The following is a 19,411-nucleotide window of genomic DNA, read 5'->3' as shown; positions in this document are numbered from 1 at the left end:
TCCCTCTTTAATTTTTCAATTTGGTATATTTGACATACAACATTGTGTAAATTTAAGGTGTACAACATGTTAATTTGATACATTTACATGTTGTAATATGATCACTGCCATAGCGATATTTAGCATCTCTATTACATTACATAATTGCCTTTTTAGTGGGTGGGATAGTTAAGTTTTAGTCTCTAAACAAGTCTGATGAATATAGTACAATATTGTTGTGTGTAAAGAGCCATAGACTGAACCTTTAAAGGACCAGTTACCTTGTAGGACACATCCCTTAGGTTATTTGAACCCAAGAAAATGAATGAGCTTTATCTGACATAAATTTGAAGTTTCGAAAAGTGTTTCTCCTATGTGACTTTTTATTATGTGCATTACTGTGGTGCTCTATGAGCAAACAACCGTTCCTTTTTAAATACCACACTGAAAGGCCAGTTTTATTCCCAAGAGTTTTACATCTTGGGAATAAGTCCTCCTTTCTCCCATGGTAATGCCTTTCCAATTTTAGAATGAAAATCTTAAAAAATATAGCGAGTGTGCGTCTATGTATATTGGGCATCAGCATCAATATTGCTTTACTAAACGGGTTATTTATTAAGCAGTGGAATCAGAGAAACAAGGTATATTGTAAAACTTGGTAAGGAGAATTTTGCCTTTAATTTTTATTTTTCTAATTTTTCTGGTACTGGGCTTTAATGTCAGTTTTGGAGAGTGGGTCCATATTTGGAGTTTTCCTGGCTATGAAAGAACCTTTGCTTTATATAATGAGTTTAATGTTTTATGTACAATGGGTTTTGTCATACTGAAATATTGAATAGTTTTAAATTTATAACTACCTATGCTCTTTGATTAAAACCTCCTTAGAATATATCTGAAACACATTTGATATCAACATATTAATAATTTACTTCTAACAACTTCAAGTGTTACCCTTCTTGGGGGTGATTTTATCTTAACAGAACTCTATGAACCCTAAGCTTTAATGATGTTCCAAGTGTGAAATTTTATGATCCTGGGAAATATTAACTAATATGCTCCCGTAAAGTGAAGTAAAACTTGATCAGCAGAAAAATAGTAGCAAAGGATCTTTAAGAATTAATACAAGTAAATTTGTTTTAGAACAATAGCTAATTTGCTTTTATGACTTCCAGGTGGTTATACAGTTCACGACAAACCAAACCCCAGAGGTGAAATCGTAATCGGTGGACAGAATATCTCCATGGGATATTTTAAAAATGAAGAGAAAACAGCTGAGGATTATTCTGTGGACGAATATGGCCAAAGGTGGTTTTGCACTGGTGATATTGGAGAATTCCATCCCGATGGGTGTTTACAGATAATCGGTCAGTGTATTCTCTTTTTGTGCTTTTCTTTAGTTTTTGCAACTTCCACATATATGAAAGGTAATATTGGTCAAGTCATTAATAGGGTTGAGGATTCCATTGGTTTAAACTTTAGAAAAGTTATTTAACTTTGGTCTGTGCTTCTCCATCTGTGAAATAGGGACAACAATACTGACCTGGTAGGGGTTTTGTTAGGATTAAATGAGTTGTTACATGTAAAATGTTTAGAGCAGGGCAGTGCCTGCACCTTACTAAGTGGTAGCAGAAGCAGCATTGGGGTAGGGAGGGCGGGCAGGATAATAGCAGTTGGCAGTGAGAAAACAAAAATTGCTCAGAAGAGGTTTTCTTTGTTTGTTTCTTTGTTTTGTTTTCTTTTGGTCAACTATTGATACATTTGGTTCTGTATAACCATCTACTGTAGCATACCCTATTCTAGGCCTTCCTCACCATTTACCTCCCCACCCAAGAAGCATTGTGGACATGTTATTTTCCCTAGTGGCCATTTATATGACTCTAACTAGCCTGGACTCTTAGAAAATTATAATATCAGTCCTCAACATTAATCTGTTCTTCTGAGAATGTCAGTTGGCTTGGCACTGCCCTTATTGAGCCTACTGAAATAGATTAAGTTCAAAGCTACTCCAAAATAGCCCTTACACTACTCACTTTAATCAGGCAAAAGTTAAAAATTTGACTAGCCGATAAGGACCACTCTGTTGGGTCCCATTCAGATCCTTTTCAAGCCATAAAATTTCCTCAGTCATTATCTCTAGTGGTCCATTTAAGTCTGTCTCTGGACCCATATGTGACCTGAATATAGTTAGAGATTCCTGGGAAAATTGGTTCTTCGCCTAGAAGTTTGATCTGCCAGGGAAATTCCCAGGAAACATGGCTCAGTCTAGAACCAGTAACTCCCCCACCTACACCACCACCGCCTTTTTCCCCTTGATCCTTAATTGTGCTGGAATCAAAGGCTGGCTCTGGTGGCATGTGTACTGGGTTCCCAGCCTATGGGTAGGCAAGTCAGCACTCACACAAAGGATGTAAGGCAACCTGATGATGTGCCATCCTATGCCAGAGTGTTATTAGTGCACTGTCATTTTAACAAGATAATGACAAATCTGGAAAATGGGGAATTAACATTTATTGACTGTGTTCTGTAGGTCAGACATTGTGCTACATGCCAGTATGAGGTAGGCATCATTATCCCTGATAAAATTTGAGGGTTGGAGCGGTCAGATGACATGTCTAGGATCACATAGCTAGTAAGGGGCAGAGCTACCATTCAAATCTAAAGCCCCAAAGTCTTTGTTCCTTCTATTAAATTCATTATAATATTAAACATTATAGTAAGATATTAAAGCTTTTGGTGTAGGATATAACATTTTAGCCAGTACTTCTTTAACTAGGCATTTTCTTTTTAACTGATGTGTATGGGCAAACATTAGATATAACAAGATTTTAAAAGAAGTATCTTTATAAATAAAGATTAAGGTGATGAGACTGAAAGAAAATCAGAATTGGACATACCTTAATAAATGTACTATGGATAACATAACATGCTTCATGACTTACAGATCGTAAGAAAGATCTGGTGAAGTTACAAGCAGGGGAATATGTATCTCTTGGGAAAGTAGAAGCTGCACTGAAGAACTGTCCACTTATTGACAACATCTGTGCTTTTGCCAAAAGGTAATTTTAAAGTTGCATTTGTGTTTCATATACTTACAGTAAAAGGATAATTGGGAAAAATTGATATAATCATAAGGGAAACATCAAACTTTCAGAGTTGGGGAATGTTGTAAATTTATGAAAGTTCTTGAATTCAACAGCTTAAAGGTCATTTGAAATAATCCAAACATTTTAACTATTTACTGGACCACCTACTATGTCTTGCTAAATACTTAGCTATGCCACAACAGTTATTTCATTTAACATCCATAACAACTGAAACTTAGCATAGGTAATTTTCCCAAGAGGGTAACACAGCTAGTACAAATTTTCTAAATAAAAAAACCTGAGAGATTGAACCATTTTCCTTCTTTATGTGTTAATATGGTTTATTTTTCTGGGCTTTGTTACTCCCTTTAAAAAATTTAATTATAAAAAACACAAAACCTAAATTTACCATCTTAACCATCCTAAGTGTACCGTTCACTAGGGTTAAGTATATTCACACTGTTGTACAACCAATCTCCAGAACTTTTCATCTTGAAAAAATGAAACTCAATATCCATTAAACCACTCCCCATTTCCCCTCCCCCCACCCAGCCCCTGGCCACCACCATTCTACTTTCTGTTTCTGTGAATCTGACTCCTCTAGATACCTTGAATAAATAGAATCATACAGTGTTTGTCTTTTTGTGACTGGTTTATTTCACTTAGCAGAATGCTCCTCAGGATTCATCTACATTGTAGTATGTGTCAGAATTTCCTTCCTTTTTAAGGCTGAATAATATTCCGTTGTATGTATAGACCACATTTTTGTTTAGTCATTCATCCATCAATGGACAACTTGGGTTGCTTCTACCTCTTGACTATTGTGAATGATACTGCTATGAACATGGATATTCAAATATCGCTTGAAGATCCTGCTTTCAATTCTTTTGGGTATATACCCAGATGTGGGATTGCTGGATCATATGGTAGTTCTATTTTTTATTTTTTGAGGAACTGCCATACTCTTTCCATTATGGCAGTACTATTTTTTTTCCTTCCCATCAACAGTGTATAAGGGTTTTAATTTCTCCACATCCTCAGCAACATTTGTTTCTACTTAAAAAAATTTTTTTTATAGTAGTCACGGTAATGAGTTTGAGGGGATATCTTGCCCCTCAGGATTAGTGATGTTTGAGCATCTTTTCATCTGCTTGTTTGGCCGTTTGTTTATCACCTCTGGAGAAATGTCTAATCAAGTCCTTTGCTCATTAAATTTTTTTTCCCTCTTATTTTTGATTATACAATACAGTGTTATCAGCTGTGATCACCATGTTACACATTAGATCATCAGACCCTATTCATCTTATAGCTAAAAGTTTGTACCCTTTTATCAGCCTCCACTCCCAGCCCCTAGCAACCACTTTTCTACTCTCTGTTTCTATGAGTTTGACTTTTTTTTTTTTAAGATTCCACAATTAAGCAATACCATGCAGTTTTTGTCTTTCTCTGTCTGGTTTGTTACACTTAGCATGATGCCCTCCAGGTTCATCAATTTTATCTCAAATGGCAGAATCTCTTTCTCATGGCTCAGTAATATTCCACTGAACATATACACCACATCTTCCTTATCCATCACTTGTTGATGGACACTTGGTTGTTTCTATATCTTGGCTATTATGGACTAATGCAGCAATGAACATGGACCAGATATCTCCTTGATATCCTGTTGTCATTTCCTTTGGATTTATACCAAGAAGTTGGATTGCTGGATCATATGGTAGTTCCATTTTTAATTTTTTGAGGAGTCTCCATACTGTTTTCCATAGTGCCTGCACCACTTTGCATTCCCACCAACAGTGCACAAGGGTTCCCTTCCCTTTTCTTCACATCCTCACCAAAACTTGTTATTTCTTGGCTTTTTGATAATAGGCATTTTAACAGGTATGAGGTGATATCTTGTTGTGGTTTTGATTTGCATTTCCCTGATAACTGGTAATATTGAGCACCTTTTCATGTACCCATTGGCCATCTGTATGTCTTCTTTGGAGAAACGTCTATTCAATTCCCCTGTCCATATTTTAATTGATTTTTTTTTTTTTTTGCTGTTGAGTAGTATGAGCTCTTTATGTGTTTTGGATATTAACCCCTTATCATATATGATTTTCAAATACTTTCTCCTATTTTGTAGGTTACCTTTTCATTTTGTTGATAGTTTCCTTTGCTGTGCAGAAGCTTTTTAGTTTTATATACTCCCACTTGTTTATTTTTGATTTTGTTGCCTTTGCTTTTGGTGTCAAATTCAATAAGTCATTGCCACGACCTATGTCAAAAGAGCTTCCCCCTATGTTTCCTTCTACGAGTTTTATGGTTTCAGGTCTTTGCCCATTTTTAATGGGGTTATTTTGTTGTTGTTGTTGAGTTGTAGGAATTCTTTATACATTCTAGATATAAACCCCTTATCAGACATATGATTTGCAAATATTTTATCCAGTTCCATAGATTGCCTTTTTACACTCTGCTGTGACATTTGATACACAGAACATATTTTATTTTTTTATTTTTATTTTTTATTAGTTTCTGCCTTATAACAAATTGAATCAGTCATACATATACATCTGTTCCCATATCCCTTCCCTCTTGCGTCTCCCTCCCTCCCACCCTCCCTATCCCACCCCTCCAGGCGGTCACAAAGCACCGAGCTGATCTCCCTGTGCTATGCGGCTGCTACCCACTAGCTATCTACCTTACGTTTGGTACTGTATATATGTCCATGCCTCTCTCTCGCTTCGTCACAGCTTACCCTTCCCCCTCCCCATATCCTCAAGTCCATTCTCAAGTAGGTCTGTGTCTTTATTCCTGTTTTACCCCTAGGTTCTTCATGACATTTTAAAAAAAAATTCCATATATATGTGTTAGCATACAGTATTTGTCTTTCTCTTTCTGACTTACTTCACTCTGTATGACAGTATTTAGATCCATCCACATCTCAACAAATGAGTCAGTTTCATTCCTTTTTATGGCTGAGTAATATTCCATTGTATATATGTACGACATCTTCTTTATCCATTCGTCCATCGATGGGCATTTAGGTTGCTTCCATGACCTGGCTATTGTAAATAGTGCTGCAATGAACATTGGCGTGCATGTGTCTTTTTGAATTATGGTTTTCTCTGGGTATATGCCCAGAAGTGGAATTACTGGATCATATGGTAATTCTATTTTTAGTTTTTGAAGGAAACTCCATACTATTCTCCACAGTGGCTGTATCAATTTACATTCCCACCAACAGTGCAAGAGGGTTCCCTTTTCTCCACACCCTCTCCAGCATTTGTTGTTTGTAGATTTTCTGATGATGCCCATTCTAACTGGTGTGAGGTGATATCTCACTGTAGTTTTGATTTGCATTTCTCTAATAATTAGTGATGTTGAGCAACTTTTCATGTGCTTCTTGGCCATCTGTATGTCTTCTTTGGAGAAATGTCTATTTAGGTCTTCTGCCCATTTTTGGATTGGGTTGTTTCTTTCTTTAATATTGAGATGCATGAGCTCTTTATATATTTTGGAGATTAATCCTTTGTCCATTGATTCATTTGCAAATATTTTCTCCCATTCTGAGGGTTGTCTTTTGGTCTTGTTTATGGTTTCCTTTGCTGTGCGAAAGCTTTGAAGTTTAATTAGGTCTCATTTGTTTATTTTTGTTTTTATTTCCATCTCTCTAGGAGGTGGGTCCAAAAGGATCTTGCTGTGATTTATGTCATAGAGTGTTTTGCCTATGTTTTCCTCTAAGAATTTGATAGTTTCTGGCCTTACATTTAGGTCTTTAATCCATTTTGAGCTTATTTTTGTGTATGGTGTTAGGGAATGATCTAATCTCATACTTTTACATGTCCCTGTCCAGTTTTCCCAGCACCACTTATTGAAGAGGCTGTCCTTTCTCCACTGTACATTCCTGCCTCCTTTATCAAAGATAAGTTGACCATATGTGTGTGGGTTTATCTCTGGGCTTTCTATCCTGTTCCATTGATCTATCTTTCTGTTTTTGTGCCAGTACCACACTGTCTTGATTACTGTAGCTTTGTAGTATAGTCTGAAGTCAGGGAGCATGATTCCTCCAGCTCCGTTTTTCGTTCTCAAGATTGCTTTGGCTATTCGGGGTCTTTTGTTTTTCCAAACAAATTTTGAAATTTTTTGTTCGAGTTCTGTGAAAAATGCCAGTGGTAGTTTGATAGGGATTGCATTGAATCTGTAGATTGCTTTGGGTAGTAGAGTCATTTTCACAATATTGATTCTTCCAATCCAGGAGGATGGTATATCTCTCCATCTATTTGTATCATCTTTAATTTCTTTCATCAGTCTCTTATAGTTTTCTGCATACAGGTCTTTTGTCTCCTTAGGTAGGTTTATTCCTAGATATTTTATGCTTTTTGTTGCAATGGTAAATGGGAGTGTTTTCCTGATTTCACTTTCAGATTTTTCATCATTAGTGTACAGGAATGCCAGAGATTTCTATGCATTAATTTTGTATTCTGCTACTTTACCAAATTCATTGATTAGCTCTAGTAGTTTTCTGGTAGCATCTTTAGGATTCTCTATGTACAGTATCATGTCATCTGGAAACAGTGACAGCTTTACTTCTTCTTTTCCAATTTGGATTCCTTTTATTTCCTTTTCTTCTTTGATTGCTGTGGCTAAAACTTCCAAAACTATGTTGAATAAGAGTGGTGAGAGTGGGCAGCCTTGTCTTGTTCCTGATCTTAGTGGAAATGGTTTCAGTTTTTCACCATTGAGGACGATGTTGGCTGTGGGTTTGTCATATATGGCCTTTATTATGTTGAGGAAAGTTCCCTCTATGCCTACTTTCTGCAGGGTTTTTATCATAAATGGGTGTTGAATTTTGTCAAAAGCTTTCTCTGCATCTATTGAGATGATCATATGGTTTTTCTCCTTCAACTTGTTAATATGGTGTATCACATTGATTGATTTGCATATATTGAAGAATCCTTGCATTCCTGGAATAAATCGCACTTGATCATGGTGTATGATCCTTTTAATGTGCTGTTGGATTCTGTTTGCTAGTACTTTGTTGAGGATTTTTGCATCTGTGTTTATCACTGATATTGGCCTGTAGATTTCTTTCTTTGTGATATCCTTGCCTCGTTTTGGTATCAAGGTGATGGTGGCCTCGTAGAATGAGTTTGGGAGTGCTCCTCCCTCTGCTATATTTTGGAAGATTTTGAGAAGGATAGGTGTTAGCTCTTCTCTAAATGTTTGATAGAATTCGCCTGTGAAGCCATCTGGTCCTCAGCTTTTGTTTGTTGGAAGATATTTTATCACAGTTTCAATTTCAGTGCTTGTGATTGGTCTATTCATATTTGCTATTTCTTCCTGATTCAGTCTTGGCAGGTAGTGCATTTCTAAGAATTTGTCCATTTCTTCCAGGTTGTCCATTTTATTGGCATAGAGTTGCTTGTAGTAATCTCTCATGATCTTTTGTATTTCTGCAGTGTCAGTTGTTACTTCTCCTTTTTTCATTTCTAATTCTATTGATTTGAGTCTTCTCCCTTTATTTCTTGATGAGTCTGGCTAATGGTTTATCAATTTTGTTTATCTTCTCAAAAAACCAGCTTTTAGTTCTATTGATCTTTGCTATCGTTTCCTTCATTTCTTTTTCATTTATTTCTGATCTGATTTTTATGATTTCTTTCCTTCTGCTAACTTTGGGGGATTTTTGTTCTTCTTTCTCTAATTGCTTTAGGTGCAGGGTCAGGTTGTTTACTCGAGATGTTTCCTGTTTCTTAAGGTGGGATTGTATTGCTATAAACTTCCTCCTTAGAACTGCTTTTGCTGCATCCCATAGGTTTTGGGTCATCGTGTCTCCATTGTCATTTGTTTCTAGGTATTTTTTTATTTCCTCTTTGATTTCTTCAGTGATCACTTCGTTATTAAGTAGTGTATTGTCTAACCTCCATGTGTTTGTATTTTTTACAGATCTTTTCCTGTAATTGATGTCTAGGCTCATAGCATTGTGGTCGGAAAAGATACTTGATACAATTTCAATTTTCTTAAATTTACCAAGGCTTGATTTGTGACCCAAGATATGATCTATCCTGGAGAATGTTCCGTGAGCACTTGAGAAAAATGTGTATTCTGTTGTTTTTGGATGGAATGTCCTATAAATATCAATTAAGTCCATCTTGTTTAATGTATCATTTAAAGCTTGTGTTTCCTTATTTATTTTCATTTTGGATGATGTGTCCATTGGTGAAAGTGGGGTGTTGAAGTCCCCTACTATGAGTGTGTTACTGTCGATTTCCCCTTTTATGGCTGTTAGTATTTGCCTTATGTATTGAGGTGCTCCTATGTTGGGTGCATAAATATTTAAAATTGTTATATCTTCTTCTTGGATCGATCCCTTTATCATTATGTAGTGTCCTTCTTTGTCTCTTCTAATAGTCTTTATTTTAAAGTCTATTTTGTCTGAAATGAGAATTGCTACTCCAGCTTTCTTTTGATTTCCATTTGCATGGAATATCTTTTTCCATCCCCTTACTTTCAATCTGTATGTGTCTCTAGGTCTGAAGTGGGTCTCTTGTTGACAGCATGTATATGGGTCTTGTTTTTGTATCCATTCAGCCAATCTGTGTCTTTTGGTGGGAGCATTTAGTCCATTTACATTTAAGGTAATTATTGATATGTATGTTCCTATTCCCATTTCCTTAATTGTTTTGGGTTCGTTATTGTAGATCTTTTCCTTCTGTTGTGTTTCTTGCCTAGAGAAGTTCCTTTAGTATTTGTTGTAAAGCTGGTTTGGTGGTGCTGAACTCTCTCAGCTTTTGCTTGTCTGTAAAGGTTTTAATTTCTCCATCAAATCTGAATGAGATCCTTGCTGAGTAGAGTATTCTTGGTTGCAGGTTTTTCTTCTTCATCACTTTAAATATGTCCTGCCACTCCCTTCTGGCTTGTAGAGTTTCTGCTGAGAGATCAGCTGTTAACCTGATGGGGATTCCCTTGTGTGTTATTTGTTGTTTTTCCCTTGCTGCTTTTAGTATGTTTTCTTTGTGTTTAATTTTTGACAGTTTGATTTATATGTGTCTTGGCGTATTTATCCTTGGATTTATTCTGTATGGGACTCTCTGTGCCTCCTGGACTTGATTAACTATTTCCTTTCCCATATTAGGGAAGTTTTCAACTATAATCTCTTCAAATATTTTCTCAGTCCCTTTCTTTTTCTCTTCTTCTTCTGGAACCCCTATAATTCGAATGTTGGTGCGTTTAATGTTGTCCCAGAGGTCTCTGAGACTGTCCTCAGTTCTTTTCAGTCTTTTTTCTTTATTTTGCTCTGCAGCAGTTATTTCCACTATTTTATCTTCCACGTGACTTATCCGTTCTTCTGCCTCAGTTATTCTGCTATTGATCCCATCTAGAGTATTTTTCATTTTTCATTTTCACATTTATTGTGTTTTTAATCATTGCTTTATTCATCTTTAGTTCTTCTAGGTCCTTGTTAACTGTTTCTTGCATTTTGTCTATTCTATTTCCAAGATTTTGGATCATCTTTACTATCATTATTCTGAATTCTTTTTCAGGTAGACTGCCTATTTCCTCTTCATTTGTTAGGTCTGGTGGGTTTTTATCTTGCTCCTTCACCTGCTGTGTGTTTTTCTGTCTTCTCATTTTGCTTATCTTACTGTGTTTGGGGTCTCCTTTTTGCAGGCTGCAGGTTCGTAGTTCCCGTTGTTTTTGGTGTCTGTCCCCAGTGGCTAAGGTTGTTTCAGTGGGTTGTGTAGGCTTGCTGGTGGAGGGGACTAGTGCCTGTGTTCTGGTGGATGAGGCTCGATGTTGTCTTTCTGGTGGACGGGTCCACGTCTGGTGGTGTGTTTTGGGGTGCCTGTGGCCTTATTATGTTTTTAGGCAGCCTCTCTGCTAATGGGTGGTGTTGTATTCCTGTCTTGCTAGTTGCTTGGCATAGGGTGGCCAGCACTGTAGCTTGCTGGTCGTTGAGTGAAGCTGGGTGCTGGTGTTGAGATGGAGATCTCTGGGAGATTTTCGTCATTTCATATTATGTGGAGCTGTGAGGTCTCTTGTGGACCAGTGTCCCACCTCAGAGGCACAGCACTGACTCCTGGCTGCAGCACCAAGAGCCTTTCATCCACCCAGCTCAGAATAAAAGGGAGAAAGAGTAGAAAGAAAGAATTAGTAGAAGAAAGAAAGAAGGAAAGAAAGAAAGAAGGAAAGAAGGAAAGAAAGAAAGAAAGGAGGGAGGGAGGAAAGAGAGAAAGAAAGAAAGAAAAGAAAGAAAGGAGGGAGGGGGAGGGAGGAAGGAGGGAAGGTAGGAAAAAGAGAAAGAAGATAAAATAAAATAGAATAAAGTATGATAAAATATAATAGCGTTATTAAAATAAAGAAGTAATTATTAAAAAAATTAAAAACAAAACAAACAAACAAAACAAAAAATGGACGGATAGAACCCTGGGACAAATGGTGGATGCAAAGCTATATAGACAAAATTTCACAGAGAAGCATACACATACACTTTCACAGAAAGAGAACAAGGGGGAAAAAAATCGTAAGTCTTGCTCTCAAAGTCCACCTCCTCAACTTGGGATAATTCGCTGTAGAAAGAGGAAAAGGGGAAAAAATCATAGATCTTGTTCTCAAAGTCTACCTCCTCAATTTGGGATGATTCGTTGTCTATTCATGTATTCCACAGATGCAGGGTACATCAAATTGATCGTGGAGCTTTAATCCGCTGCTTCTGAGGTTGCAGGGAGAGATTTCCCTTTCTCTTCTTTATTCTCTCACAGCTCCCTGGTCTCAGCTTTGGATTTGGCCCCGCCTCTGCGTGTAGGTCGCCGGAGGGCGTCTGTTCTTCACTCAGACAGAACAGGGTTAAAGGAGCAGCTGCTTTGGGGGCTCTGGCTCACTCAGGTCAGGGGGAGGGAGGGGTACGGTGTGCGGGGTGAACCTGTGGCAGCAGAGGCCGGCGTGACGTTGCACCAGCCCGAGGCGTGCCGTGCGCTCTCCCGGGGAAGCCGTCCCTGGATCCCGGGACCCCGGCAGTGGCGGGCTGCACAGGCTCCCCGGAAAGGGGGCGTGGACAGTGACCTGCGCTCGCACACAGGCCTCTTGGCGGCAGCAGCAGCAGCCCCAGCGTCCCATGCCCGTTTCTGGGGTCCGCGCTTTTAGCCACGGCTCACGCCCGTCTCTGGAGCTCCTTTAAGCAACGCTCTTAATCCCCTGTCCTTGCGCACCAGGAAACAAAGAGGGAAGAAAAAGTCTCTTGCCTCTTCGGCAGCTCCAGACCCTTTCCCCGGACTCCCTCCTGGCTAGCCGTCGTGCACTAACCCCTTCAGGCTCTCTTCCCGCCGCCAACCCCAGTCCTCTCCCCGCGCTCCGACTGAAACCCGAAACCCGAGCCTCAGCTCCCATCTCCGCTCGCCCCGGTGGCTGAGCAGACAAGCCTCTCGGGCTGGTGAGTGCCGGTCGGCACCGATCCTCTGTGTGGGAACCTCTCTGCTTTGCCCTCTGCACCCCTGTTGCTAAGAGCTCTCCTCTGCTACTCCGAAGCTTCCCCCTCCGCCACCCACAGTCTCCACCCGCGAAGGGGCTTCCTAGTGTGTGGAAACCTTTCCTCCTTCACGGCTCCCTCCCACTGGTGCAGGTCCCGTCCCTATCCTTTTGTCTCTGTTTATTCTTGTTTCTTTTGCCCTACCCAGGTACGTGGGGAGTTTCTTGCCTTTTGGGGGGTCTGAGGTCTTCTGTCAGCGTTCAGTAGGTGTTCTGTAGGAGTTGTTCCACCTGTAGATGAATTTCTCATGTATCTGTGGGGAGGAAGGTGATCTCCGCGTCTTACTCTTCCGCCATCTTACCCCAGCTCCCCATTTTTTATTTTTGTTGTACTCTTCATCTATTTATTCTTTTGTCTCCTGTGCTTTTGGTGTCATATCTAAGAAAGCATTGCCAAATCCAATGTCATGAATCTTTTCCCCTATGTTTTTTTCTAGGCATTTTATAATTTTAGCTCTTACGGATTTAGGTCTTTGATCTATTCTGAGTTAATTTTTGTATGTGCTATAAGGTAAGGGTCCAACCTCATTCCTTTGTATATGGATATCCAGTTCTTTTAATACCACTTGTTGAAGAGACTGTCTTTTCCCCATTGAACAGTCGTGGAACCATTGTTGAAGATCATTTAACCATATATGCAAGGGTTTATTCTGGACTCTCTATATCATTGGGCTGTCTATGTGTCTGTCGTTATGACAGTACTATGGGCTTTATTACTTCTTAATGAAGCTGTAACAAATAAGAGAAATATATATTCAGAATTATGTGTACTATTTCTTTGCATAATTTATAAATAATTGTTCTTAATGTTTTAATTTCTAGTTTGTTTTATTTTCTAATTTTTTAGTGACCAGTCCTATGTGATAAGTTTTGTGGTTCCTAATCAGCAAAGGTTGACACTTTTGGCACAACAGAAAGGGGTGGAAGGCACCTGGGTTGATATCTGCAATGACCCTGCCATGGAAGCTGAAATACTGAAAGAGATTAGAGAAGCTGCAAATACCAGTAAGTAAGAAATGGCTTATCTGTTGATGTCCCTAAAAGTTATTTAATGAGGTCCTGTGCATTAGACTCTTCAAGATGTCTATTTGGTTTGTTTGTTTTAAATTTTTATTGGAGTACAGTCAATTTACTATGTTGTGTTTTAAAAAACCTGCCTCTTAAATATACATAATGAATTTCCATGTTGGAAGGATCTTTAAATGTTATATGGTAGAATAACCTAACTAGTTCTTTATTGTATGTCACAGCATCCCTGCTAGGTGGTCATCTAGTCTGTGTTTGGAATGGTCCATCTTCGCTCTGATAGTTCATACTAATGTGCCCTGGTGTGAATCTTTTATCATTTACCATTGTATATACTTACTTGGTGTGGGCCCTTTCAATCTAGAGATCTCTGCCCTTTGGTTCCAGGAAATCTCTTTACCTTTTGTTGTTTGTTTGCTTTTCTTTCATTGCTTTTCCCCTCTGAGTTTTGTATTCATGTTTGTATCTGGGATTACTTTTATATGGTTGTTGACCTTCTACTTTCATCCTCTAATTTTATTATCTTTTTTTTCTTTTGTAATCTATCTTGTCTTTTTTTTTTTGCTGGGGGTGGGAGGATTGCAATTTATTTATTTATTTTACATCTTTATTGGAGTATAATTGCTTTACAATGGTGTGTTAGTTTCTGCTTTATAACAAAGTGAATCAGTTATACATATACATATATCCCCATATCTCCTCTCTCTTGTGTCTCCCTCCCACCCTCCCTATCCCACCCTTCTAGGTGGTCACAGAGCACTGAGCTGATCTCTCTGTGCTATGCGGCTGCTTCCCACTAGCTATCTATTTTACATTTGGTAGTGTATATATGTCCATGCTACTCTCTCACTTCATCCCAGCTTACCCTTCCCCCTCCCTATGTCCTCAAGTCCATTCTCTAGTAGGTCTGCGTCTTTATTCCTGTCCTGCCCCTAGGTTCTTCATGACCATTTTTTTTTAGATCCCATGTATATGTATTAGCATACGGTGTTTGTTTTTCTCTTTCTGACTTACTTCGCTCTGTATGACAGACTCTAGGTCCAGCCACCTCACTACAAATAACTCAACTTCGTTTCCTTTTATGGCTGAGTAATATTCCATTGTATATATGTGCTCCATCTTCTTTATATCTTGTCCTTTTTGTTTTATATTGTGGCAGATCCCTCAACTTTATCATTGCCTCAGTCTATTGAGCTTCCAACTTCCAATATCAGAATTTCAATTTTCAAGAGTTCTTTCCTGCTTTCTTAGTGTCCTTTTAATAGCATCCTGTTGCTCTTTCATGGGTGCAGTCATCCTCTGAGGATGTTGAAAGGATTCATTTTATGAAGTTTCCTTCTCCTGTTATTGTTTCTGTTTCCTTCAAGTTCCACTTTCTGCTTGCTTTGGTCAGCCTCGCATATATCTGCTGATCCTTGTCTGTCCATTCATATTTGACAATGAGGTTCTAAAAAGCTGTTTGGAAAGCTTGCTGGGCTTCACTGAAAAGATATTCAAATGTTAGTGTCTTGAGTCATTCCACTTCTCCAGAGGAGACTTCTGCAGTCTCTTACCTGGGGGATATTAGCATGACGGCCAATATTCTGGTAGCCAAAAAAAAAAAAGCATTGGAAGGGGGCTGGGGGTGGGGTGGTTAGGTCTTCCCCTCACTGAACCCTTAAGTTTTCAGCCTTACTCCCTCCCTCTATTGTAAGTGTCCTGAGTCCAGAGTCTCTCTAGTTCAGTTTTTCCAGAAGGTAAATCTATCTCCAGCCTGGTTGGGGAAGAGCAGGATGAGGGAGAACTGTCCTCTGAACAGATGAGGGCCAGCCCTGCTGTTTTCAGCATGCCCCTCATCTCTGTCTTCTGTCCCTCAGCTTCTGTCTATGGGCTCGGGAGATTGGTTTGCCTCTTGTTGGCGTTCTTTGATGTGGGCAGTTAGCTTTTAGCTCTCTTGGCTCCCAGTCAGTTAACTGCTGACCTGTTTGCTTTTGGTCTTCTAAGATTTTGTTGGGCCTTCTCACCCAGTGTCCTCTTTCTCTCATTTCTATTGTTTGTTTGTGGTTAATACCTTTTTAATTAAAAATATTATTTTTAAACTGTTTATTTTCCAGGGGAGCAGAGATAAACTGTGTACTCTTCATGTTTAATTGGAAGCGATTAACCTAGTTTTAACCTATTGCTTTCCCTTCTAAAAAATGAAAATATCATTTTTCTGATTACAGGTATCTATATTCATTATAAAGTACTGGACAATACAGAAAGTTTAAAGGAGGAAGTAAAAATCACTTGATAGTAGTTACCTTTGGGTGGTGACATTACATTCTGTTATATATACTTAACTTACCAACGTCATCGACTTTCTTCTAAGTCAGTAGATATAGAATTGAATTACCATTTTTTTAAGCTAAATAGTATTCCAGTATAGGAGTGTCCACTTAAGTCCTTATTGTTAGACTTTTTCCCTCCACTGTAAACAAATAGAATATATATCTTTTATTCTAATTTATTTTCTTATGTAATTATATTCTTAATATGGATTCTTAGAAATGGAATTTCTGAGTCAAGAAAAATGTATATTTTTAAAGCTTTTTTTCCCTTATGTTGCCAAATAACTCCCTCTTCCCCCAGAAAAACTGGACTAGTTTATACTCCTGTCAGAGATACATGAGCACACCTATTTCCCTAACTAGGCTACTATTATTTATTTTTTTCAATTAACTACTTGGGTTCCATTTTGGTTAAAAAATATAGTTTGTAACATTTGTTAGCAAGTTGAAGTTGAAAAACTATTTTCCCCAAGAAGAACATTCTTCTAGTTAACTCTGGTCACTGTAAAGTTTTAAATAGCAGTTACCTATTAACATAATCTGCAAAGTAAGTTACTGTATAAGCATAAAGACAGTAGCTTAATTTTTTTCTTAAAGTTGGTTTTGTTAATTATAGTATTATTGACATATCATACTTTTTAATGTTAATATCACTGGGCTTCCAGAATTTTCTTTGATACAAATCCTCATTTTTTTCTTTAAATGTAGTATTTTAAAAAGTATTTCAGCCAATAGGCTGTTATTCTTAGTCACTCTCTGAACATACTAATGGAGCAGAATGTGACTTGAATAATTTGTCATTGAATATTCACCTGTGTAAAAGCAACACTGGGGGAAGTTTTTCAGGCTGGAAAATGGAGTAAAATTCTAGGACCTGCTAGGCCTACATAACTTTCCTGTGCTTGGATTGAGGCGTGAAATCGAACAATTCATGATTTGGATAATGAACACTAATCATGAGCTAAATCTAAATAACTCATAAGCTCGTCTGTGCCACAGAAGATTTATTTTGCTAACCTTTTGCTTCAAATTATAATTTCAGAGACTTAGGCCAAAAACTATAAAATAGTTTTGATTGTATTCAGTTAAATCTGCCTGAAGTCATACATCGTTCATAGCAGGCCTCTTCATGTTTTAAATATAAGTGCAAGGTATAGGTAGTATCATAAGAATGCAAAATAATGGTTTTGGGGTGATTTGACAACTATCAGTGGCTAGAAAAATTGACATTTGCTGCCACCTGCAGGTCACATTTCATAATGTCCTAGGTAATTCTGATAAAATGCCACGTGTAAAGTTTTTGTTTTTTTCTTCCCCTAATCTTTTTCACTTGTTTGCAATTTATAAATTTATTTAATTTATAGGAAACTGTGTGACTGCCCATTGCTCTCTGTAGCTTGTGGTACTAGCTAATGTTTAGGAGTTTCCAAAACTATGAAACCTCTAATGCAGCATTAAAAAAAAATGCTTAATTTGCTTGTGTGCAATTGAAATAATGTGCCTGCTTTGTCCCATTGTTGTCAGTGTTTCTGGAATACGACCTATGTAAGTAGGTAAAATAATATGAAATAAAAGGTTTTGGAGCCAGATCAATATTTGAGAATTTAACTATTCCCTTGAGATCCAAATATGACCTTATTTCAGGCACCTCTATATAACTGAGCTATAATCTATCATCAGAGTAGATATGGTTAATTTGAACAAGTTTTATATTCCTTTATTACCTTTTTAGGCATTACTTTTAGGAAGTTGGTTCTAAGTAATTTGAAAGATTACTTTTCACACTCAGCTTTATATTTTTCTCTTATTTTAATGAGAAACTTGCTAATTCACCCAAGCTTTCATAAAACTCAGACTAGCATTAGAACAAAAACTTCATTGAATTTGAGTTCTTTGTGCTTATCACTGAAACCAAGTTGTTTCTCAAGTTACCTAGGCTGTTTAGCAGTAGTTTTAAAACATGCAGATGTTTGCTTCTTTGAAATTGCTATTTTAAATAATTACATATAAAATAAAGCTCATCTGTAGATTAACATTACTGTTAGTAGGGCTTCAGAATTTTAAGGATGACCTTGTATTAATAATAAGTAACTTCACTGAATATAATTTATTGAATTTAAAATTATTGAGTACTGTATGGATTGCTTCTATGTCCTTATTTTCACCATTTTCTTACATTTCTTTCGACATGTGTTGTGTTGTCTAACTCAAATCCAATATGTGCTGCATCAATTCTTATATCATTTAAGAGTATGAAACTCACAACCCCCCTTTTGATTCTTATTTGAATTACAATAAAGCTTATGAAGAACAGTTGTCTAGAGGCTAATTTTCTGTAGAATGAATGAATACATATGTATGTTTCTTGAGGGCTCAGTGTAGCGTATGGATGGCAGTGAACAGAACAAAGCCCCTGCTTTCATGGAGCTTACATTCTAGTAGGTGACATAAATATATAATATATGGGGTGGTGATAAGTATTTTGAAGAAGACATAGCATAAGAGGGTACAGAGAGACAAAGGGACTTCTATTTTGTTAGGATTGGTCAAGGGAGTCCTCTCTGAGGCGGTGGCATTTGAACAGACACGTGGATGAGGTAGGGAGGTGAGCCATGCAACTACAGCAGGGAAGGCCATCCCAGGCAGAAGGCGCAACAGATAGAAAGACTCTGAAGAGGAGGGTGTCTACATATATATTAGGGAAAAAAACTGCATAGTCCAAAACCATCCAACTGAAACAACTCATCGATGTGTACTTTGAGAAATATAAAATGAAATTGTAAGTTGTTGGTCTCATTAATTAACTATAACATACCATTAAGTTTGTCTCATCACCTGCATCATCTAGGTGAATCCTGCAAAATTCATGTTTTATTGTTTCTCTCTCTCCCACTCACCCCCATTTTCCCAACCCTTGTCACTCTTCCCCCTTCTTTCCCCTCTCTCCCGCTCTTTCCCTCTTTCTCCCTCTTTCCTACCCCCCCCCCTTTCTCATTTCAGTGAAATTGGAGCGATTTGAAACTCCAATCAAGGTTCGCTTAAGCCCGGAGCCCTGGACCCCTGAAACTGGTTTGGTCACTGATGCTTTCAAACTGAAAAGGAAGGAACTGAAGAACCATTACCTCAAAGACATTGAGCGAATGTATGGGGGCAAATAAAATGCTGCTCTCTTACTTACAGTTGTGCAGGAGGCTGCCTGGTGGTTTTTCATTTCTGGAGTTTTCAGCCTTGTTGAGCTGTCTGTTAGAATGTAAAATGTATCATTCTAAAAACATGGTAATAAAAAAACAAAACCCAAAGTGATTAAAATAGTTGTTGAGTCTACTTTGACTTAGTTTTGCATAGTTCTAGTGAAGCTGAAACTGAAAACTTATTTCCCTGTAGCTGTGTTATTAATTTTAGAGCAAAATTTCTGTTTTGAAAAATTAGCCTAAGATATACTGTTTTCATTAAAGAAAAAATATTTAATATTGAACAAAATAAGTTGGAGCTGGAGTAGAATGTAGT

The 19,411-nt window shown here is 37.8% G+C and overlaps 1 protein-coding gene across 1 annotated transcript in view; it reads left to right on the top strand.

Annotated features, from left to right (window-relative positions):
- Positions 1 to 19,187, top strand: part of ACSL4 (acyl-CoA synthetase long chain family member 4) — a 39,694-nt gene extending 20,507 nt beyond the window's left edge. Inside the window, exons 11-14 of the mRNA XM_079727617.1 lie at positions 1,152 to 1,343; positions 2,921 to 3,035; positions 13,417 to 13,574; positions 18,905 to 19,187. Coding sequence (XP_079583743.1) covers positions 1,152 to 1,343; positions 2,921 to 3,035; positions 13,417 to 13,574; positions 18,905 to 19,062 — 623 coding nt within the window. The 3' untranslated portion in view covers positions 19,063 to 19,187. The remainder of the gene's footprint in view (positions 1 to 1,151; positions 1,344 to 2,920; positions 3,036 to 13,416; positions 13,575 to 18,904) is intronic.
- Positions 19,188 to 19,411: the final 224 nt, after the last annotated feature.

Source organism: Hyperoodon ampullatus (genome assembly GCF_949752795.1).
Source record: "Hyperoodon ampullatus genome assembly, chromosome: X".
NCBI lineage: Eukaryota > Metazoa > Chordata > Mammalia > Artiodactyla > Ziphiidae > Hyperoodon > Hyperoodon ampullatus.
The sequence above is the reverse complement of the archived record's forward strand: the minus strand, read 5'-3'. Positions and strand labels throughout refer to the sequence as shown.